At 38.0% G+C, this 24,581-nt stretch overlaps 1 protein-coding gene across 1 annotated transcript in view; it reads right to left on the bottom strand.

Annotated features, from left to right (window-relative positions):
- RAD51B (RAD51 paralog B) overlaps nucleotides 1–24,581 on the bottom strand; it is a 411,873-nt gene that overhangs the window by 370,603 nt on the left and 16,689 nt on the right. The window contains exons 6-7 of the mRNA XM_009325571.1: nucleotides 21,460–21,579; nucleotides 20,208–20,391 (exon numbers count right to left, since the gene is read on the bottom strand). Coding sequence (XP_009323846.1) covers nucleotides 20,208–20,391; nucleotides 21,460–21,579 — 304 coding nt within the window. The remainder of the gene's footprint in view (nucleotides 1–20,207; nucleotides 20,392–21,459; nucleotides 21,580–24,581) is intronic.

Genomic DNA, 24,581 nt, shown 5'->3' with positions numbered 1-24,581 from the left:
GGGTCCAGGCTTGCTATTCTGGAGAAAAAGTAGTACAATATGGTGCACACCTGGTTCTCCTTCAGCACTGATTGCCATTGCATCTGAAAGCACACACAGCTAGGAGGAGGTTCCTGCACAGATCTCAAAACCAAATTATTCTGATGTACTCCAATGTCTGTTTGTAAAAGCACCATGCTATGAATACTCAAGTGTTCGGTCTGAGCTGACAACAGCCCTTTGCTCTATCAGCTGTGTTTTGGATTTCATGCTCATTGCCAGAGGGTTCACAGCTGGGAATTACATATAGGTCATGTGGTAAACTCTTTCTTTATAATACTTCTGTTCTCAGGTCTTATTCTGCAATAGAGGATAATATTTCAGAACGTTTTCCAACTGCCTCATCTTCAACCGAATTCACCTTACAAAGATAAACTATGATGTAACTAAAAGAGAATTGCCAATTCTATGCCAGTTCCCCTTCACCCACCCTCCCAAACTGCACAGCACTTGCCTAAAGCACTTCTCATTCTTCCACTTCCAAGCTCCTGCATAGTTCCACCAAGGTGGCCTGAGCCTGAGATATAAAAGTTGTGCAATTCTAGGTCTGATTTCACAAGATGCTCTGGCAGTGTACATCTTCCCTGGCCTGCACAACTTTGGTATTCCAGGGCCAATCTTTTCATGATTCTGCCAACACGGCTCAATTTTAATTTCCAAGCCACTACCTTTCTCTTCTAGATCTGAACTTCTGAGCACCACAATCCGTTTCCAACCACAAAGGCTGGAAAGAACAGAGAACGATAGCGTGCACTCTATATTCAGGGAGAAAAAGATACTCTCACCTCAGTACCTGAGCTTCCCATTTCTGCTGAGCAACAGGCCAAAAGCCAACATGAACTTCGTAAAGCAAAGTTCCTTTCCCTTTCGGGTGATGAAAAAGCACCACCTTGTGGATGTGAGAAAGGCTTCACCAACTGGCAGAAAAACTTCCAGTACAGCCAATTCCCAGTTCTGTCAATGGGAGCATCAAAGGTTTGTGTAATGAAAGAACTACCGCTAAATAACAAGTATCAGAGCATGTTTCAGCTAACAAAGCATTCTGCCTAACTAAAGTGGGTAATTAAGGCTTTGTTATATCTAATCTCAAAGTGAATACTGAAGTTCTTAAGCTAAACCGACTATGCAAAATCTTAACAAGGGAAAGAATTTAACTTGTAACATGCAACAGTAAGCTTCTCCACTAACCCATCTATATTTATTATTTCTCCAGCAAGCACTGATTAGACACTTATTGCAAAGATCTAAATTAACATAATTGATTTGCGTGCAGAAATAATATCATTTTTCCATAAGCAATAGCCAAATAGCAGTCACAGTCAAAAGCAAATCTAATCAGGCACTGTGCAAAATACACAGCCATTACCTTTGTCTGAAATAAAACACCCAAAATTCCTGTAGGACAGTATGTTGGAAGTTAGAACAAGAATATCGTACTTACTTCAGTTGGTGAGCAAACAATATTTGCCACCAGTAGAATCCTTCATCCACAGGCCTTTTCATTAACACTTCTTTTTCCTTTGCATGTTAAACCTGGGCCAGGGGAGATACTGGACAACACAGCTAAGAACATAATTAAACAAATTCTAGTTCAATGCCTAGTTACTAGAAAATATGTCCTCCTATCAAAAGACCATAAACACATTCTGAAAAGCGACTGATGGAACAAAATTAATGACAATGGGCTGATGGAATACAAAATGAATAATAGAATATACTTCAGAATATCTATATATTCGGTATCCGGAAAGTATGGAAAGCAGAAAACACCTGTGACTTCTCTTTTAAAAGCTCGTCAACTCCTTTATATATCATCTCCATATTCCACCAACAATGCCAGAGCATTTATGCAATTTACACAGAACAAGCAACCAAAAAACCCACAAGAATATAAAATGTGCTTCCAGTTCCTGAAAATGTTTCTAGAGGTATTATTTTTATGTAAATGCTAATATTTCAATGTCTAAAATTATGAAGAAAAAATGGATTGCAATGACTTATAGCACAGGGAATTAATTCTATCTTCAAGTTCTGATGACTCAAAAGTCAGTACCTGTAGTTTCAGTATAATTAGAGACCCTGGATGAAATTATTTCCTTGCAAATCACCTGTCATCCCTATATTTCATTATATTAATACAGAAAATAAACCTGAGAAGAATTAGTACATTTAAGTTTAGTCTTAAACCATACAGCTGAAAAACACATTTGTTGTCCAATCAGTACATTCTAGTGCGAGGAACAGATAAACCACAGCACGATGTTCAGTAGCAGCACTAAAGTCCCCTGCACCGTTCCAGCAAAATGCTTGTACATCAGCACCATAAATGGAAGGAACCGAGTATGACAGGACAGGATTAGCCTTCAAGAAGGTCTCAAAAGACTGGAGAAATACTTGCAAAAATTAAAAAGGGGGACACACACTTGCAATTCAAGAAAGCACAAGCACAAGCTGCTACAAGGATAACTAAATTTAAAAATAAAGACCAGTTAGCAACACAGGTGTTCTTTACAAAAGGTTGTAAGGGGGACAGTGGAATACAAGTGAACAAGTGAACAAGTCAAGATGCAAGGATATTGCGTTCAGGTAAAAAGTTATTCAGAAAAAGAACCTGAAAGACCACTTTTCAGCTGGATCATTTCCCCACAATTCACTATATGGCTACACTGCTTCTGTAAGAACAAAAAAGGTAACATAAGGTTATGTTACCTAAAAGCCCACAGCATGGTCAAAAAGTTACCAGTGAAATTTCACCTTCAATCACAAATATAAAATATTAGTGAGCCTAAGTCTGATGAGTACAGTCTGGATTTGTCAGCCACATGCATTTTCATCCCAACTGACCAAGACAATGTGGTTCTGTTTGTTTCAGAAAACATATAAAATCCAAGAAATTCAACAGTTACTAAATAGGCACTGTAAATTGACTGCTGTTGCAAAGAATGTGGATAACATCTCTTCAGCCTTGAACAGATAAAATGAAGAATATACAAGAGGGGAGTGGAAAAAAGACAACTAGCGAGAAAATAACACAAAGAGGTGTAACTTTAATTTATACTCCCAGTTTCTTCACCATTTCCAAGGAAAACTCACTCCTGATATTGAAATGAGATTTAATATTGTGACTGATATAATAAGATGGTAGATTTATCTTTAAACTGGGTTCTTATCACCTATTTAGAGGGGATAAGAGAAAGAAACAAACCAATGAAAGATAATCACCTGTAAAACAGGACTCCATTTGGAGATATCTCTCTGAGGTACATACTGAAGTAAAGGAAAAAGAAAACCTTTAGGAGTAAGACAGATGTTCTCAGCTGCTACATACAATAGATGAAACACCAAGGATACATATCAACCATGGTGATGACAGCAAAAACTCAAGAGAGGTTTGAACAGTGTCAGTTTTCACTTCCAATTGCTTTAAAATTTGGTGCAGGAAGGGGGAGGAGTGTCAGCTTTCTGCTTCTATTTCAGTGCCATCAAAACAAACTATAAGCTGCCTGCTCTACAAGATGTCTTACAAGTATTTCTATTTAACAAAAAATTCTGTTGTCTTTATTCTTCTGTTAGAACTTCCACACGCCTACACTAGGAGAGCGGATCCCCCAAAAAATTCATTAATGCCAAATGATTAAGCATATCAGTACTGCGTACTTTACTAGATCACTGTCGTGGTTTAACCCCAGTCAGCAGCTAAGCACCACACAGCCGCTTGCTCACCCTCCCCCACTGAAGATTTTGCCCTAACAGTTTATTTGTTGTTTATTCTTCATGGTCTTTTGAGAGAATTTTTAACAACAACAATGTTGTCAAAAAAAGTTTACTAGTAATGTCACAATTAACACCCACTCCCGATGTTTCTTTATACCTTTAAATTTAATTTGCTTTCAAATATGAATTGCTATAGCAGCTGTGATTTGGCAAATCTCAATTACATTTTATTTGATGATAACAGAATAAAAAACACTAGCTCTCAGAATTTTGAAGAATTTTCTTCTTATTTATCATCAGCATGGGGACTCAAGAACTAATAATCAGGATTGCATTTTGCTGGACTTTAAAAAAAAAAAGAAAAAAAAAAAGAAAAAAAAAAAGCTCATGCTAAATCCAAAACACAGCACTGTACCAGCTACTAGGAAGAAAATTAACTCTATCCCAGCCGAAACCAGGACAATCACTCACATACAAAGGGATGCAAATGACCACAAGCATTTGGTGTCTTACAGTATATTACAAAACTGCAATTTAAACACAAAAGACATTTTCAGGTTAAACGACACAGAAAAACTGGGAAAGCTTAATGTCTCTGCTCATCAGTAACTCTACGGAGTCTAAACTAGATGAAGGGAAGTTTACAGGCAGAAATATTCTCCTTTACTAGACCAACTGACAGGCAGGTTTTCCCAAGCTCCTCTTCAGGTTTCTAGTGAAAAGCTCTCCCTTTTCCTGACTGTATCAATTGAGCTAATAAAAAACTTTCACACCACTCCCTATCAATCTTTCTTCACTTCATCCTTACCTCATCAGTTACAACTCTGAACTAGGAAGCAGATTTATTGAAGCTGAGAAAAAAGCTGTAGTAATTAAAATATTCTGAGGTTGTAGATTGTGTCAGTACATGGATTACTGAAAAACTTTGGCATTGATAAAAAACCATAACACTGTAATTCCATCTATAGTTTCTGACAGAAGCACGTGACAGTAATTGAGTTTGTGTGTATTTTCAGAGCTCAGGAATACAACCTATATGACTTTTATCACTGATACCACAGCATCATGAACCAGGTATTTTTGCCTGGTACCACAGAAATTTTATTTTCCTTGGGTTTTTCTCTTCACATATAGCAAAATTTATGGACCAAATCTAAATCATATTTTCCTTAAAAAATGTCAATGACTTATATGATTTCTTAAACAACAGAATCTTAAGTGTTGGGTGTTCAATTACCAGAAAGAAGGCAGTTTGCTGTGCCAAGAGAGTCAATGTTGTCTATCCTTCAGATGAACTGGGGTAACATGACTGATTGTTCTTAATTACCTAGCATTTCTTTGGACATTCTCAGTATCTGAGGAAGATTACAGTTACAAAAACCCAAACTTACAAAAATACTAAAGTTATATTTAATAGAATCAATTACAGTGTCTGCATGACATGCATATGCTTTGGGCCTGGCTACAAATTCTTATGTTTTCTGCTCAAAACTCCAGAAGGCTCTACAATTGCACTAGGGCCAGGTTCATGTTTTTAAGCAGCACCTAGCACTCAGGCTGCATCATTAATTCCAAACAAGTTGGTGAAATTTACAGAGATCCAGTAGTTTACTGTACTCCAGTAACAGCAAATGAAGTTGTGTAAATGGTATTGGTATACGAGCTCTCATTTCCTGGCTATTCACGGATCTCCTCTGTTTAGCATCTCCTTACATTTGGGAGGCTCTATGAAAAAAAGCAGCAGTTAGGTCATTGTACCAACAATTCATGACATATTCACCAGTACGCAAACCTTACGTCTAGCATCCAGACAAAGGACTCAATTGCAGTGACCAAGAAGAAACAGTACGGGCTTCTGCACAAATTGTTTGGCCTTGAGAGGAGAAACACATCACTATTATTGATAGTCAATTATACTTCAGAATGAACTGCAAAGCCAGCTTCGAACAATGTTAAAAATAGCAGTGTTTAAGGGCAAATAGAGCACTTGAAGTAAAAATTAGTATTAAAATAACCAAATAGAAGACAGGTATTCTTTCAAACTAACCCCATCGAGGAACGCTCCAACATCAGAAAAAACAAGCAAACAAGACATTAAGGCAACTGAAATACAAGCCTAGTAACAGACCAGTCTACTGGTCTATTACTCTATAATAAGGTCTGGTAATAGTTGGCTCTTGGCATGAAAATAACAAGTTTAAGGCTTCGGAAATGAATGGAAACATAACTTGTTGATATGTATTTCAACAGCCACTGTATTAAACTGGTGAGAGGTTTGACATATTAGTGGTCCAGTCAGAGGCAAATGACTGGACTGAATGCAGGTGGGACAGTCAAGTATACAAAATGCAATTTATTCCCTAGCACTGGGTTCTATAAGCTGGCAAATATTTCATTACATCCTATTGGCATAAATGATGTTATTCTAGGAAACAGAACCTTGTAAGTATACATGAATATTATTTTTATCATGTAGAAATTTCATATTTATGTTAACAGATTTTATCTGGCACCAAAAATGAGAGGAAAGCGGGTGTCTATTGTGATTTACAAATTCTGGCCTTTGGAATGTGACAGTATTGAAATTTTAAAAAGCGCACACACACACAGAGGTACTGGACCACACAAATACTTCTAGAAACTTTGCACCTCCAAGTAACTAGTATGAAACTACTTTGATTTAGCAATAATCTTAACTGTTATTCTTCAGTACCTTTTCAGTATCATGCACAAAGTAGTTTGGCAGTCTAAATACATACTACTTTCTACATCGAAAGCTATCTTTGCTGCAAAAAATATTCACCTTCATCCACATTTTAATGGCGGGAGTCACTACACAAAACCCCACACATACTACCCATATACCCATTCATCTCAAAACAGACCTCTCTAGGGGCTCTATCTTCAGATCAAATCAGCAACTATAATTTGCACAAAACGTTCTTAAAAATAGAACTACAAAAATATAGGACTACAACAACTATATGCAGAACTTCTAATGAGATTAAACAAACCACTATTACTTGAAACAACTGCTGTGTCCAACGTAGTTCGAACAAAAGAAATAACAGGAAAAGTACCACAGGCCAAGTAAGTTAAATCAAGATCATAGACTTTCACCTAGAACTGAACTTTGTCTTGGACAATTTAGTAAGTTCTCTGTAAAATTTCTTCTTGCTAGTAGACAAAAAACAGGAGCTGGAGATAACTACTTTCTACAGACTTGTAAAGCAGCAGCTGCAAAAACTTGGCTAATGGTTTAGCCATAGCATGCTGACAGATGGATATGAAACTATTAATAATGAAGGAATGCAAGCATGTTATGAACTGTACCAGCTATTTTATGGATTGTTACACATTTCATTCTGAATTTTAGCATAGGAAGAAATACTGCGGTTTGAAAATTGACTATTCAGCATAGTTTCTGACCTCAGCTATAATTCATTATGCACGGATATATTACAACTCTAAATACAGCATGTTATGATGCATTTTAAAACCAGAACTTGCAGACTAAAACCAGGACACTGACCTAATGATGCACAAAAGCCCTAAGCAATGTAAGGATAGGCTGTATACAGCCAGGCATTTCCTCACCTTTAGTCAAAGTACATAGCATCATAATAATGGTATGTAATAGAATCCTTCCTAGAGCTGTTAGAAGTCTAAAGGATGTTCCAAGCACCTAACACACTTTTTCTTCACTTGTTCTGAGTAATAACCTGGTTAGCATGTTTACTCATACCTACCCTTTTTACTGAAGATGCAGTTTTACATTCAAAATCTGTGCTGCTGCCAGAAACCACACATTCCTGCCCCTCCTTTCTGCCTACATTAGTGCCTGTTCAGCTGCGCAACAATTGCTCACTACATTTTTTTTTTTTCCTGGGTTGCTTTTCAGCTGGTTTACATCCTTGTTCGGGCTCATCAGCAAGTATGAACCAGTTGCAAACTCTATACTGAAATGAATTACAAGGCAGGTAGGAAGGAAAAAAGCATGTATGGTCCTCTCATTGCTCTTTAATCTCTGACATTGGTTGACCACCTCTTGATTTTAGACTGCTCAAACTTTTCTGTAATGCAGGCTCAATTAACCAGCTACCGACATGCCACTTGTGATGCACAGATAATTTATTCTGCTTGCAGCTTGTATCTGGTGGCCTTCTTTCCTAGGGACAACTTCAGAATGGGCTGCAGGTCAGTGGATTTCCAGGCAAGCAGCTTCACCACTTTGCTAGTTCCTCTCAACTATGGCTCCCTTAAGCCAACTGAAAAAGGAGGCACAGCAGTAAGCATTGCTGCCAACCCCAAAACAGTATCTCTAGCCAGTAACAATCTCCTTTACTCTTGCCAGTCTGCTCCTTGAAAATATGACAAGCAGGAGCAGGCTTCACAAATTGTTTCAGCAGCATCTGTTTGCTTCCAGTAGCTCCATTTTAGGGGCATCACAGAAGCAGAGTAGAGCATATCTGTTCTAATACACAATATACTAGTTCTGTGCATATGCTCTGTACCCAGGCCTCCTCAGAAACTTTGTACTCACTGCCCAGGCATGACTGTTTCCATTACAATGCCAGGAAGGGCCGTGACATGGAGCTCTTCCCTGCAACCAGAGAAAGTTATACAAGCCCAACACATGCCAGCCTTAGGCAGCTGGTTGTATATACCCCCTAGGAAATCCTACAACAGTGCGCATTCAGAAGATTTTTTGGGTTAAGAATTTTCCCCACAAACAACTTCTGACACAAGCAAACCTTGAATGTTTTATCAGTCAATTCCTCTTCCAAACAAGCGCTTCACTACCTAGCTAGAAAATGATATGGAAAAGGACATACCACTAAAAAGGTGAGCAGCAGGCTCCTGTACTGTTCTGGAGAATGAAGAGAATTTGCTAAAGACAGAAAGGAACAGTTCTTAGATGTCATTCAAACCTCTCTGGGCAGACCTGAGGTTTGTTAGAATAAGACATTTTTTAAGGAAATCACAGAAGATAACAGAAGGCAAGGGTCTGAATTAAAAAAGTCATCTTAGTATTTCATACCTAGCTTACCTTTCACTGCATCTTCTGTCACGATTACTGGAAGAAAAAAAGACTTAACATACATTAGGTAATGCACAAATTTAAGACTGATAGAGAAACAGACACATAGCCCTACATCAAACTTCCAATTATCCAGTTGTAGCTTGCTAGTACTGTTCATAGGCTTTACAGATAAGTAACTTCAGCTTGGTATTTCAAAGACTGCCAACGCCTGAAGCTGGTTTGCTTAAATTAATGTTCTTGAGAAGTAAAGTTCCTGGAGCACTGGTATGTGCCTGCAGCCTTAAGTGAGCCTCCGTCTTCCCTAGGGAGGACCTTTATGAAGTTACAAAAAGCATCTAAGCAGTAAGCACTTTTAAAGCAATTTTCCCACAGTCTGCCAAGAATCCAGTCAAGACCTCAGATATTGTTGAAGAGCAAAGCACTCTCTGCCCCAGGTCAAAAGTATGAGATATGATAAATACAAAAGTAAAGTATGGAAAATACTGGAATCTAAAGACAAGGAAAGTGATTTGTATTCTGGGGTGGGCAATGCAGCTCATCCAAATCCGAGTATCAAAAATGTCAACAGAGTATTGGGGGGGCAGAGATACTGTCTTACTGAAATTCAGATGTAGTCTCGCCAACAAAAACCAGCATCTCATTCATTCCTGTCTAATTAAAATTCTGCAGATGACTGCTCAGTCTTATTTAATAAAAACCTCCAAATCTAATTTTGTTTACCTAGAATATTACAACAGAAGTACTATAGTCCCAAATGAGATATAGCTATGCATTTTAGCGAGAGGCAACATGACAGTTTTGATGAGGTTACCGAAACCATGTAGATTCTCATTGCGATCTGTATTTGGAATGAGTCTCCCTCAGTTTGATTATACTGAACTTCTGCCAAATTAATTAAAATGCTTGCTGTTAAAATGATGGGTTTGCTTCTTTAAATAGAAAATTGGGGTGAATAAATCAACATGGATAGCTGCAACTGCAATGATACAAAACATACATGTTCTCAATAAAGAAGATGGAGTCTTCTTGTAGAAAAATCGGAATGAAGTTGCTTAGGAGACCCTACATTATAGCTTACAGATTCCAAGTCCAAGCAAAACAGAGGAGGAAAACCAGACCAAAACCCACAACTCTTCTAACGCACAAGAAACTCAACAGTAGAAGAAAAAGTGCAGACTGAAAAGCCTGTCCTGTAAACCTAGATACCCCTATTTTCAAGGCAGCACAGGATCATCAACCATCTAGCCACAATAGTTTGGTCTGGTTATTTGTTATTACCACCTGTCCTGGTTTTGGCAGGGATAGAGTTAATTTCCTTCCTAGTAGCTGGTACAGTGCTGTGTTTTGGATTTAGGATGGGAACAATGTTGATAACACACTGATGTTTTAGTTGTTGCTAGGTAGTGCTTACACTAGTCAGGGACTTTTCAGCTTCCCATGCTCTGCCGACTGAGAAGGCTGGAGGGGCACAAGAAGCTGGGAGGGGGCACAGCCAGGACAGCTGACCCAAACTGGCCAAAGGGACATTCCATACCATGTGACGTCATGCTCAGCATATAAACTGGGGAAAGCTGGCCAGGGGGCCCGCTGTTCGGGGACTGGCTGGGCATCGGTCAGCGGGGGGGGAGCAATTGCATTGTGCATCACTTGCAGCCCCCAAGCGTTGCCAGAGGGGAAGGGCAGCGGAGGACGGCCCCGGTGGGGTGGCACGGAGCATTAGCAATAAGCAGGGAAAGTTAATCCCTGGCCCCAGTGTGCTCCTAATGGGAGTTAACACCACTCTGCAGCTGGAGCCAGGTGCCGCTGTTCGGAGCCTCCGGGGCTGGGCACTGCGGGAAGGGGGCTCAGCACAGCGCAGGCAGGCGGTGGCAGGGGGGAAGGGGCGGCAGCCCTGCTCCGGTGGGGGCGAGCAGAGCCTGGGGATGGCACAACCACCCTTGGCTGGAGAGGCTCACTGGGACACGTAGAAGCCCCCCCCCCCGCAGCGGGGGGGGGGGGGGGGGGAAGTGAGCGAGCGGCCATGTGGTACTCAGTTGCCAACTGAGGTTAAACCACGACACCATCCAACCACGTGTGGAAGGAGAGGAAATTTTGCAGACTGAAAAAGGCAGGTTCTCTAGTTAACAGCAGCAAGCAGACTGCATCATGAAACTTCCAGATCATACTTCCTGAAAAAGCAGCCCCAGCAGTGCACCTGGTTCCACAAAAATGCAATATTCTCACAATGCAGTCCTGTAGACACAAAGAGGGAAGTGATACAAACATCTCTACTACTACCAGTTTCCAAGCAAATAAGACTTTACTTTTGATCTCTGGGCACATTTGTATTGTAACAGACATATGCATTGCCCAATTTTAATTTCCTCTTATTCCCATCCCTTTACACCTCAGGGGGCTGGTACAATATTATTTAGGAGTAACAACTGCAGAGCAGGTCCTCTTTATTCCCAGAAGCCCTGGGGCTGAGTAACCATAAAGCAAACAAACTCTAGAGAATCTGGAAATCAAACCACTAATTAGTCTATACTGACCTCATACAGGTAAGATTTTTCCAACAACTTGTAATCTGGTCAACTATTCTTTGTATTGCTATCCTGTCTAGAGACTAAAATCACTTTCAGTCACACATTATGCAAATGTAGAAATATTCCTAGAGAACCTACAGTTTAAATAAAAATTGAAGGACAAGAAGGAGGCACAAGAAAACATGAGAAAAGAATGGAATACTCAAAACATAAATACTTCTCTGCAGAGTCACAAATAGATTATTGGCCTAAAGGTTCAGGCAATTTTTCACACAGTCAAAACAATGCATCTTGCCAAACCCTAAACTTCCAATAAAAGGCATAAAAGCCCTTCAGTACAACTACTGTTGTTTTCTACAGCACATACAGAGTAACAACATGACAGGGAAGGAAAAAAAAACCCAAAAACTGTATTTTTATTTTAGCAATAGAACATCTTATGTAGGTATGTTACTTAAACTAGAGAAATAACCTAGATGAATCTATTACAGGGTAGATGCAAAGTTAATCAGAAAATGACACATAGCAGTTACCAGTGTTTAAAGGTCTCTTACTGAACAAAATGGGATAGTCTGCTTGAAGTCTGGTTCTATTCAACAGTTACACAAAGAATCTGTAATAGAAAGAATGATCATTTTACTTGCAAAAACAGGAGAGCAGGGAGGAGACTGTAAGTACACTAGAATATAAGATTAGAATTCAAAATCATCTTGACAAGTCAGGAAAAATAACACATTAGAAGGAGGAGCAACTAGCTAAGTAACAAAGTCAGCAGATACAGATCCAGGGTTTTAATGAATGGTAAGTAAACAACATCAGGCTGTTACAAAGAAAGCAAACAGATTACTACGATGCATAAACAAGAGGATGTCCTGCAAGGCATGAGAAGAAACCCTTCTCCATACCTAAACATTGGTAGAGATTCATCTGGAATACTGTCCCAGTTTTGGGCACCTCACTTTCAAGATGATGTAAATCAGCTGAAGGGAACCCAGAGAAGTGTAACGAGAATGAGGGTTAGAAGACGCAAGAAACTGCTAATGTAGTTTGGATAAAGTCTTTCAGAAATTCAAATAAAGGCAGGTATCAGTGAAGGTGTCTGTCCTCCTTTATAGCAAGCATTGTCCATGATCGTATAGCAGATCAAAAACAAGTCTGGTAATAAAAATCTCATTCCTCTCAACTCCCTCTCCTATACGTTAATACTGGTGCCTTCCTTCTACATAATTTCATACGTGCAATTGTGCAGAATGATAGCTTTTGGCAAAGTCACTTGCACTGTAAAATGGAAAAAGCAATGGAGGGAATACTTTAAAAGTATTTTAGTATTTAGAATTCCAGTATCATATAACTTTAAACTACCTCCTTTTCTATACTTCACCACCACATGAAAACAGGAAACGTTGCTCTACCATTTCTCATTCCTTTTCCTCAGCAGTATTAAACATTTTATGAGCATAGACAGTCCAAAAGGAGCACTGTGTTGGGCCATAAATTGCAGGAACGTATAGTCTCCAGACACATATAAAAAAGTACACAGATGGCAGCAGTACTGAAGATAGTTGTAATTAAATTTTAACCAGTCATTTTAAACTAAAACAAAGTTGTGCCTTCTGAGAATAATTTTTAACAGCCACACGAGAAGACAAAACCATCTAACTTTGTCACTGTAACAACACTTAGCAGTTGAATTAACTCCCTTTTATCAAAACTATTTTTTGCTCAGTACTGTGGAGCGGAGGGATAATTGAAACATAAACAATCTGCCAACAAAAACTGGGTTTATAAAGTTTTAGCAAGGGCAAAGAAAGAACTCTGGTCTGTAAGTCCCCTTTAGCCATGTTGTTTTCCTAATTAAAGAGTAACACAAATTAAAATTCATTTCAAACCACACTTTACAAACAGCAGTGTTCACATATATGTGAAATTCTGACACTTGTTTTTTAAGCAGGTTTTTGTAAGAAAACAAAGGGTAACACTAGAATATTTAATTAAAAAAACCAAAGCTATAGACTCAGTTCTGGGCACGAAAATACTGCTAAGTATAACACGGGAGGAAATCTTAACATAAAGTGTTTTGTTTGTTTCACAAAGTATTTGTTACTTAAACTGATGAAGCACACTGAACAAGGCTAGGTATTCTTCTTTGCAGCAAAAGAGAATATGTTTGAAACCAAAAGTTCTGATATAGCTAGCATGAACATAATTTTCTAATGCTGCTCAGTTCACCATTTAATGAGGACATGAACACCAACTTGAATTTTGGTGCAGGGGGAGTGAAACATCTTGAAGAGAACAAGAATTGTTCTTTACTAGAAGAAAGTTAGTTTTGGAAGTAATTTTCCTGATTTAGGAAACAAATTAACTACTGTTTTCGATAGCTCAAAATGAAGTTAGGGTTGTTCAATGTTTCTTTCATTCATATAGAATAATAAAAGTCAGCAAATTCTGCAATATCGACATTATTCTAAATATTTATGCTTCTGTTAACATTCACAATATGATTAGCATAAGACGCTAGTATCTCTTCATTCTATTGAGTTCATAGAAGGACAACTCAGTTTCTCCAAGAAGTTGGTGAATTATCTTAATAAAATTCTGCAGGTTCAGAAGCACTATTCTGTGTCTTCTAAGCAGTCACAAATTGTTTTAACTTTCATGCTGCTCCCTAGAGAAATATACAGACTTCATGAGAAAAAGCACCAAAGCTACTCATGTGGAAGTTAAAAGGGGTGTGGGGCTACGGGGGGAAGAGAGAGAGAGAGAGCGCACGCGCGCGCAAGTAGTAGCCCCACACTGAAAGGAGAATTACATTATTAGGTAAACCTCAACCTTTTGCAGAAAGCAGATGGCCAGGAGTTCAGTGTGATTATGTAGAAATATAAAGATCCTTCTATTAGCAGTTGGGAAGGGTATTTAAGTTCACACACATACACAAACACAAGACATGCTTGAAACTTGAGCGACAAGACACTTTACATAAATAGCAGCAGCTCAACAGAAAAGGACCCATACTTTCCAGTGAATTCTCACCACTAGAAACTGTTTGAACCACATCTGGCCTAAATATGGCTAGTAAAATTCTGGTAACTCAGTTCCAAAATGTTTTCTTCTGATAAAGTTAGCTCCCCATTAAAGAAACACATGTTTCGATGTGGTATAACATACAAGATATTTCTCTTTTTAGAAAACTTCAAAATGGAACCAGTTATCTGAGTTTTGTAAGTAGAGAAAAGTTTTCCTTATTCTAGATTTAAACAACTTGCAAAGATAATTCAATTACTGTTTCTGTAACACTGGTACTAAAAACACTTTTTAGTAGCAAAGTATAAAAACAGTTTGCATTTCAGCAGTTTACAGTCCAGATACAGACAAATTCACCTGGAAGTCTAATGTACCTCCATAGTTTTGGAAAAGTCAGCATACAGTGTTGTTACATACTGCAACAACAAATCAACTATTCATTTTTTCCAAACTTTCTACATATTTATTACCAATTCAAAGGGAACTGGCATTTAAACAACTTTTCTTCAGAAATCTTCCATTTTGGAATTTGTTTAGCTCTCCGTAAACTAATATTTTCAAATATCAGAACAGCAATAGCAAAGGTGCAGACGAGTTGACAAGCAACCATCTATGTGGAAACAGAGTATAACAGAAGCAAGGATGAGGCCAAATGGAAATACTTGCTTATAAAGAAAGAGAAAATTAACAGTTTGAATAGTCTCTCTTTGCCAACAGAAGCACTTCAATCTTGAGACACTTTACTGCAGGAAGCTGAGATGATACAAGTAATGTACAATGATACGCTTAACCAAAGACAGCAGAAAAGGCACTGCAGATGTCAAGTAATTTGCGCATATAAATTGATTTTGAGAAGAAAAACTTACACAACCTAAAAAAAAAAATACATACTTAGCTAAACACTTGGCTTTCCAAAGCAAATGAAAATCTTGGGTATAAAGTTTACAGAGCAGAATGCATGAGTGAGTGTGAAGCACTGAAACAAAAAATGTGAGAACTGAGTGTGAAAAGAAAATTGACTATGACAGCTTTAATTGCTGTCATATTATAATTACTGATAAAGTGAATTTTTAGTTTTTAAATGGAGCATGTGGCATCTAAAGGGGAAAAAGTATTACCTGTGGAAATTATGGGCTTCTTGACTACTGTTAACTTATTTAGCATAGCAAATAAAAGCATTAGTTACCTAAGGTTTGGCTTTCATTTGCACTATAAATCACAAGTGAGAGATGCAAGTCTCTCCTCCTAAGCTATTTCATAGTCTCAGAAAGAACAATTTAAAAAAAAAAAGAACAAAAGATACTATTATACATTTGCTGGTAGTAATGACAACCAACATGCTTATCATAAATAACAAAGTTTCGCTTCATAGATCTAAGAACACAACCCAGACAAAAGTATAAAGGACAGCCAGTGTTGTAATTTGATTAGCCTTAGGGATTTACAAAGCAAGTTTCATCTTCAGTCTCAATTCGACATTTAAAAGAATGCTTAAAGCAGTTTGGTTTTGCAACTGCCGCTTTTAGAGTGTTTTTCCATGGAGATGTCTAGCCAGCTTCACACATTTTCTCAAGTACTAACAACTAGAAGACCAGGTTCTATAAATAATAATTTCTATAAGCTATACAGTTAAATCTCAAGAACAATTCTAGTCATAATTGGGATTTAGTTTTAGCTCTTCGTTGGAACGGAGACATCATTTCTCTCTCAACCAGCACAAACCCTAAACTACTTTTACTGAATACCACTTACTAATAACTAGTTTCCTATGAATATGGAAGAAGAGAAGAAAGAAAATCCACAGTGTCTTTTGTTTTGTATTCTTTTTAAGAAGGCTAGGGAAGTCAGGAAACTAGACAGGAAACATACAGGACTGATTACTGCTGCTTAAATATGTAATCTGGTAGACAGCATCACACACATTGTAACAGATAACATTCAGATCCAAATGCTCTCAAGTACAACATGCTCTAAAACTGATAAGTGTAATGTAAGCTTTTCATATAGCTTTACATATTCACTGGATTTCAAAAATAAAGGGCTTTTTGTTTGATTTATAGTCAAACTGTCCTTCTCAGTTTCTAGCAATCGCTTTTGATCTGACTTGGTTAGTTTCAACCAAACCTGGCAGAAAAAAAGTAGGTTTTGGTCACAGCTGTGTGCAGGGAAGGGGAAAAAGGGGCACTGCTACATAGTGCCCCATGGAGGAAAAAGCTTCAGTGACTGTTCAGTCACCAGTATGGCTGCCAGGTGGCCTGTCAATAGACCAGAAGCGATCCAAACCTTGTGCTGCCTCTTGCCCTGGCATCATTTAAAGAGCCTAGGATGGAACAGGGCTTACTGCTAAGTTCACTGGAAGAAGGGATGACAAAAGGAAATCAGGCATCATATTTCACTTTTCAAGAAACAACTTATGTTTTACTAACGTCCATACACAAGAAAAAAAAAAAAAGCTTTGTGTTTCTTTGACTTTACAAACAAAAAAAATTCAAAAACCGTTAAGCAAAAATTTACAATCACACAACACCTTCACTTGCTTCATTAGGTGGCTAAGATGGTGCCATTCAACGAATATGTTTAATATTTTTTTCTCATCTCGAAAGATGGATTAAGGTTTCATTTACTACACATTATTTAAATTTTACACTGAAGATGGCAAGTGTTGGTTTCCAATGAGCATCTATACATTGTTCATGGACACAGCATGAGTGCTTTCTCAAGAGTAATGACCCTATCCTCACAGCATCCTCACAACTGAAACCTCTGTTATTCCCATTTTACAAACTGAAAATAGAGGTGGCAGAGAGGTCACTGAACAATGACCATCAGTTTTGAGGCAGTTAAGGTCAGCTTTTTTCCAAATACTTCATACCGTATAGAGCTACTTGCATTTGAAACAGATCCCCGTAAGTTTGCTGAAAGCTATGAATGCTAGTCACTTTTGCACATCAAACTAGATATCCTGACACCATGAACACAGAGTTATAAACAGCTAGAGAGTTTATAACACCAACAGAGAGAACTGTGTTAAACTCATGTGAACGGCGTAACATGGTAGTACAGGGTTTCCCCAAATTTAATCCTATTTGAACCGATTTCCTAAAAAGGAAAAAAAGGGGGGAAAAAGCCTATTTAAAAATACTCAGTGACAAGAAGTTATTTGTTTAGTAATGCATTCCAATGATTAATCAGTCCAGTAAGAACACACCCCTTATTTGAAGTCTGAACTTGCTTAATTCAGCTTCCAACCACAGAACTGTGGTATACCTTTATCAGCTGAAGAGAAGGTTGCTTTTATCAAATACCTCTTCCTCAAGTAGGTAGATATTGACTAATGAAGAAACCCTTAACATTTCCTTAGCTAAGCTAAACAAAGTAAGCACCTTAGGTCTTAATTACTAAGACTGCTCTCCCTTTCTCCCCGTCATTTTCAAGGCTATTCTCTGGAAGCTGATTTTTCACCTTCCTCGCTGGACTGCTAACAGCAGATGTACTGCTCCAGTAAGAGTTATAGCTAAATAGAGAATACACAACCTCCTTATTTCCGATTCCCTTGCTCAACTGCTCAAAGCTTTTCACCAGACCTTTTAGTTACAGCCAAAAGGACTGACTTCAAGTTCAACTCCTATCAGTCATCAACTCCACATCTTTTTCAGAGTCTCAGACTGAGTCCCCCTACTTGTTACCCAACTCAGTATTTAGTTGCACTGATTCTGCCATGAAATGTGTTACATAGTTTCATGTGTCCAATTTATTAGTGATTTAAATCACTTTGCAACCTTAATAACGGTCTTTTAGTTTCAAATTTATATTTATGATTTTCTAGGTAAATAAAAACACCTGAAATAATTCCAACACAGTTATTTACAATGAGAAGCTTGGATACTCTGTAACCTCAAGTAGCAGAGGTTAATGCAATGTATGCAACAGCAGACTTATCTCTAGTATGCACCAAGACTTGCAGATGCATAACACACTCTGATGTTGGATTTTGCATGTTACTTATGCACAGTCTTGCCTAGGGGTCCATGTTTGTGAGAACCCAAATCTCTAGCCAAGGCCCTCCTAGAATTCTTAACTAATGGGAGTTACTACAGTTTATTTTGTAACATAAAATTTAACAAATCTTTAAAATACTCCAGAACCAACCCACAAGCAACGTGTGTTAAAGATGACAATAAATGAAAATACAGTTGGATTTCCATTGAATAAATTGATAAACCTAATCAATAGGTGCTTTAAAAATATACAAGCTTTCAATCTGTGTATTTACAGGTAATTACACGGATCTTACCTATTTAAAAGGTAAGATATCTCATGGACCAATTCAAAAAGACAGAGCTGTGACCAGAGCACAAGTTCCTGCCCAAAATCCCAGAACTCCTCACCAAAGTGTTCACAGTGAGGAACAAGGGCAGACCAGCACACCAGGTATCCCAAATGCCTCAAAGTAAACACGTTAGCTTTAACGTAATGGAAACCTTTAAATGTTCAAGCTTTATTTTCTTCTTACGTAGGATGAATTAGGATCACAATCTTAGGCTACTTCATATTGTCCAACTCTAAGACTTTTGTGAATATCAACAACATCTCTCTGACTGTAAGCAGGGCAGCAGCCTGAACTGTCAGAGGCTCCAATCCAGCTCAGCTTCACCATTTTAGTGAAGGTGGAGGGGGGAGCAGGGGGTGTCTAAAGGAGAAGAAAATAGAGAAATAGAGAAAAACAGTATCTTCCCATAAAATTTCTCCCCTTTTTCAAAGGACTGCATAATATTTTGACAAAATATGAGAGCGTACATACTTACACACAATTCTTTCCTGGCTTTTTAAAGCACTATAAACATTATTGGGTGCACTAACTAGGACGCTATCTTTTGTACCTGAACTTTAAAGGCACTTACGCAGGGTTTAATCTTCTCCATCAAAAGTCTTTAGAAATTACACGGCAGAAAGAAATCTATTCTTCTTAAGTTAAGTCAGCCAGTTTCACACCTCTGATGGGTATATTTCTGGTATGATAGTTGCTGTGACCTCAGGAGCGTCAGAGGGAAAAGGCCTCACCAGTCTTACTCAAGTTCTTGCCACAGTTTCTCTCTTACACCGGAGTGATGAGTAGGTTACCCATACTAGGAAATACTTTCAAGAGTTGAGTCTCAATGACATCTTTTGAGTTGATACGATCCTCCATGGATCATATAATGAAGGAACACACACACACACACATTTATGCAGGTTACATCTTCTAAAGCACTTTTCAATCAATTCCACCCAGTCCCTGCACTGAGCGTCCACGTCTTCCTTTGTATTTCATGGGCAAGTCCACAGACAAGGATTTGCTGAGCTGTTACCTTCCTTTCTGCATTAATTAGCATACGTTATCAGTCACAAAAAGAATTTATGCTGCTCCAGAGCATAAAGCCTTTTGAGATTCTATAAACTTAAGTAGAAAGGACAGAGGCAGGAAAAGATCTTCACCTAGTCAGAGTATGCACTAGTTAGTGTAAGCATTGCATTAGAAGGGAACCATAAGGATAAGCAATATTTAATGGCAGCAAAATAAAATACAAGATTTAAGAAAAAAAAATAGAAAACAAAGCACTGAAATGCAGCTGGAGAATCTTGTAAACCCTTATCTGAAGTCCTAAATAAATTAAAAAATTAAAAAAAAAAAAACAGTAACAAAAACCACCAAGCAGAACAGTTACCGTTCCCGCATTCCCCAATTATTTTCCAACTGGTACCTGCTTGAAGATTCCTGCTAGAAGCTTTTCTGGTTTTCATCTTCCTGTCATTTTCATTCTTCTCAGATTTTATTACCTGATACTGTAAGGCAAAAACTTAAGAAAGGAGGAAGAACTTACTGGTATTGAGAACTCCTCTGCCAAATACTTCAACACTGATGCTCCTCTAGCCAAAAAATTACTTCTCTCTGCCAGGTTGCCTTGGAGTTTTGTATCAAACTCCTTTCTGACAACTGAAGCCACAGAGTCAATTACTATGAGTTTAACTTTCTTTGAAATAATTTCTTCTTCCAAAGACATAATCCTAAAAAAGAAAAAACAAAAAAAAAACCGTCATTGATAACATTATTTACACAATTTTATAACCCTGAAATTGTTTAAATAAAAGGTTTACTCTAATAAGCTGAAAGCCAACCCCTCTTTTTCCCCCCTCACACACCGCCTCCACTAACATCTGCACGTACTGAAGAGATTTGGAAAGGAATCTGAGGCTCCAGTGGGCCATATAACCGAAGGCAGGACCTCTCCAAAAGAGAGGTTTGAAGAACCTCTAGTTAGCAACACTATGCTGTACAACCCCTGAATGGCAGACAGCAAGTTAACTGGACATTGAAACTGTGCCTTTTTGCTCACAGTAGCAGCGTCCCATTGCCAACATCAGAATCGTTGGTGTCTATATATGCAGAAGGTCAAATCCATTTCCGTATACCTCCAAAGACAGTATACCAAACCTAATTCATTGATAATATGCTACTAGCTATTCTCTGATAAAGCTGCACTAGAAGACAAAACTATTCTTAGAATAATTCTCCCACTAACATAAAATACACAAGATGATGCTAAAATAGAACTTAATTTTCATTGCAAAACATCTTCAAAAATTAACATAAGATAACAACATAACAATACAACACTGCCAACAACAGCATTCAGGCTGATGACTGTTAAATGATTCCTCCCTCCCACTGCTGGAGGGGGCCCAGTCTTCCTGGAAGTAAACTGTGCTTTGGAGGAGCAAACTCCTATTTCATGGAAAACGTAACTCTTATGCTATGGTCTCTCCACAATCCAAGACAAGATAAGACCTGTCACATGAACACTCCCCTTTAAAGGCTTACAGGGATCAGATCAGATAGAAATTGTCTATCAGAAATTAGAAAACATCAACTGGCTTAGTCACATACTATGAAATGAGAACAGCAATGTCAGTCTTTCTGTAGTAGTTTTACTTTGTTGGAGACCATGCTGTTATCAACATGAAAAGGCCTCAAATAAATGAGTTACTCTTCATAAAACTTTGATGTAAACAAAATGAACTTACAGACAATCCAGTCAAAATGTTCTTTTTTTTTTGAACTCTGGAGAAGAATACCTCTTCAGTACACTGCCACAGGTCAGCTCTCGATACAGGTGAATGCTACGGGTCATGCAGGACAGCTTTTCATCTGAGTCAAAATAAGCGGGGAATCTGTTTCCTGCTATCTCAATCAACCTATCAAAAAACCAGAAGGCATAACACTGCAAAAGGAATAATGTGGGATAATAAGGCATCAAGTATTCACAAAGCAAACAAAGCAAACCTCTGAATGATAAGCAGATACCAAGTAATACTTTCAATCTTAAAGAAGAAGCATCCTTTAGCAGTCAGACTGAAATACTGGAGGTCAGAACAGTTATATTCTCTTCCCAGTGATGCTAGATAAGACATAATGTGTCTGTACGCAAAGAAACAGCATATCTCCTGTAGAAGGAAACTGCAATGAAATCATAAAGTGGACCTTGTGTCACCACAGAAATTTAACAAGCTGATAACAAACAGAAGATCCGTTACAAGACCCAGCCAACATGGAAGCAGGACTGCAAAGAACAGAGTCCAGTTCGACTGCAAGTACTTATACAAGTACTTATGCAAGTACTTTCCATACATGTATGGAAAGTATACCTGCCAAAGCGAAAATCTTTTCACAGATAATCTCTCCTTAAAAACAAGAACAAGGTCATTTGGATGGGAGACTTTTTCAGTGAAACCATTTCCACTGCACCAGTTACCTCTTTGTAAAAAGAGCTTACAAAATCTTAAGAAAGTATACTTTTTAGAACATAGCAAAAAAAAAAAAATCAGCACTGTGTCACAAAGTGACTGAGGCTCCAGCTGCCAGGCAGCTACAACGAAACATCCATCCATTCAGATAGCACAGGTACAACTGGCATGGCTTGATATAATGAAATGACTAAACAGTTTAAGTGGCCACTTCACTGATAGAACTGAATGTGGGATTCCGTGATTAAATGTTCTCCATTACCTCATTAGCAAATCCATGATCCTTCAAAACCTTGAATTACAATTGTTAAGCATACTACTGTTTATTATCAGAGTAGACTAAGGAAGCGTATCAGATAACTGATGATAACACCAAAAGAAGTCAGAGGAAGTTGGACATTTATTATTTGTTGTCAAAATACTTTTATATTCAGAAACTACGCTTTGAAAAAACCTTTTGCACAGGTGTAAAACTAAACAATTTACTGATGAGAGGCCAACATTCTCAGTTAAATGAGATTTTATAAAATCACTGAAGACACTAAAAGGTATACGTTTTAGAAATGCTGACTGCCTGCAAACTCTTCAGAAGTCAGTGGAAAGAAGTTCCACCCCTCTGAACACAAGGCAATTTTATCTAGGTCCTTAAATAAACGATCCAAGAATTTAACTTAGAAACTCATAGTTACAATCTGAGCACTGTAAATTTTTTTCCACAATGAAGATTTTATTTTTCAATAACAGAAAATACCTAATCGTTTGTATTTTACACAGAAATATCCTACCACCTATAGCTTGGGAAGAGTGGCATCTAGTGGATGATACCTGTGGGCACAACTTATTGGTTATCTTGCTTTTTATTTAGGCCCCTTTCATTAAAACCCAAAATGTTAAAGCTATTTTAGAAAAATTCTTTTAAATCAGTTTTATTTGGTTTAAAAATAGAAACACTAAGCTTGAATGTTAATATACCTATCCTGAGCAAGCAATTTCATTACAAAATCCTGAATCTCATTCATTAGATACATTACTTATTACATCTAAACTTGTCCTGCAGAACTTCCAGGGACAGAATCTTGTCTTACCATTTAATGCACAATTAATCATGCAGACCATTTGGGCAACGGAGATTTGTCATTCAATGGTCTGCATGAAATGAGATTTTGGTATGCTTCCTAATGGACATGCATATCGCAAAGAACATCATTACACAGACTGACTTAAAATGACACGCCAAAATCTTGCTGAGATAGCAGTACTATTCACAGAGCCCCATGCAGGTTCAAAGCTCTTTAAGATCTAAATCCTGTTTGTCATAATGAGACCAAAAACTGCACAGAACATCTTCTCTGCAATCAGGGCAGAGGCCCATGGGGTGGAAAACCCGTTTGTTCTCAGCTTTGGTTCACAGAAATTTGTATCTAGTGTTTTTCACAAGTAATAAGTATGGCTGGAGAGAAAAGCAAATCAAACAAATTATTTTCAGCCTTTCTAAATAAGTCTGGTATGTTTTCAGTTAATAGCTGCCTAGAGTTGAATTGAACTGCTACAGAACTGATGACAACAATTTTGATTTCCAGACTTACTATGGCCATTCCAGCTACCTGTCCTAGTGTCCGTGTTCTGACAAAGCTGAATGATGGACATCATCTGCACTGTTACAGCTTTCTCTTACATGAGAGAAAAATATATAAATTGCAGAAACCGGTGGCATATCTTAGAAGACTAGCCTCAATTCTGATCACTGTTCTCAGCATTGCTATTAGATTGAACTAAACTGTCATGTTAGAGAATAAGTAATAAGACTATGAAAGTTTGTGGAAGCAAAAAGCTCCCTGCCCTGAAGTAAGACGTGCCAGGCAGAATGACAAAAGAGAAGTGCCTTTCAGCAAAAGAAATAGAGTTAGCCAGCTTTATGCAGTATCTTTCTAGAAGCAGCACAGCATTACAGCCAGTATGACAGCTACAAGTTAGCAACTCTCAGCCCTAAAAAGCAGCAGGGATACAAACACTCTTCTCAGGCTTTCTGTAGAGACTTTTGAGTTTTAAATAAAAATAGTACCAGCTAAATGTCTCCATTAACCCCTTTAAAAGAAGTTGCTATTAAATGAAATTTTTCCTCTTATCTGAAGTGTTTAGAACAAGAACAAAAACAAAATCTCTTCTACTTGCCATCTATTAATAATACAGGATTACAGTATCATAAGAAAATTCAGGTTAGAAAAAGAACTCAGGAGATCTCCAGGCCAACACCGTGTTCAAAGTAATGCCAGCTATGAAATCAGAAGAAGATACTTGAGGCTTTATCTAGTCGTATTTTGGAAGCCTCCAAGAATGGAGGCAGCATAACCTCTCTGGGCAACCTTTTCCAATTCCTGACTGTCCTTATGGTGAAAAAGCTTCTCCATATATCAGCACAGAAATGGATTTCTGTGTATGCCTGCTGTCTCACT

The sequence above is a fragment of the Pygoscelis adeliae genome, unplaced genomic scaffold, assembly GCF_000699105.1.
Source record: "Pygoscelis adeliae isolate BGI_AS28 unplaced genomic scaffold, ASM69910v1 Scaffold356, whole genome shotgun sequence".
Taxonomy (NCBI): Eukaryota; Metazoa; Chordata; class Aves; order Sphenisciformes; family Spheniscidae; genus Pygoscelis; species Pygoscelis adeliae.
Note: the sequence above shows the minus strand (reverse complement) of the source record. Positions and strands in the feature narration are given on the sequence as shown.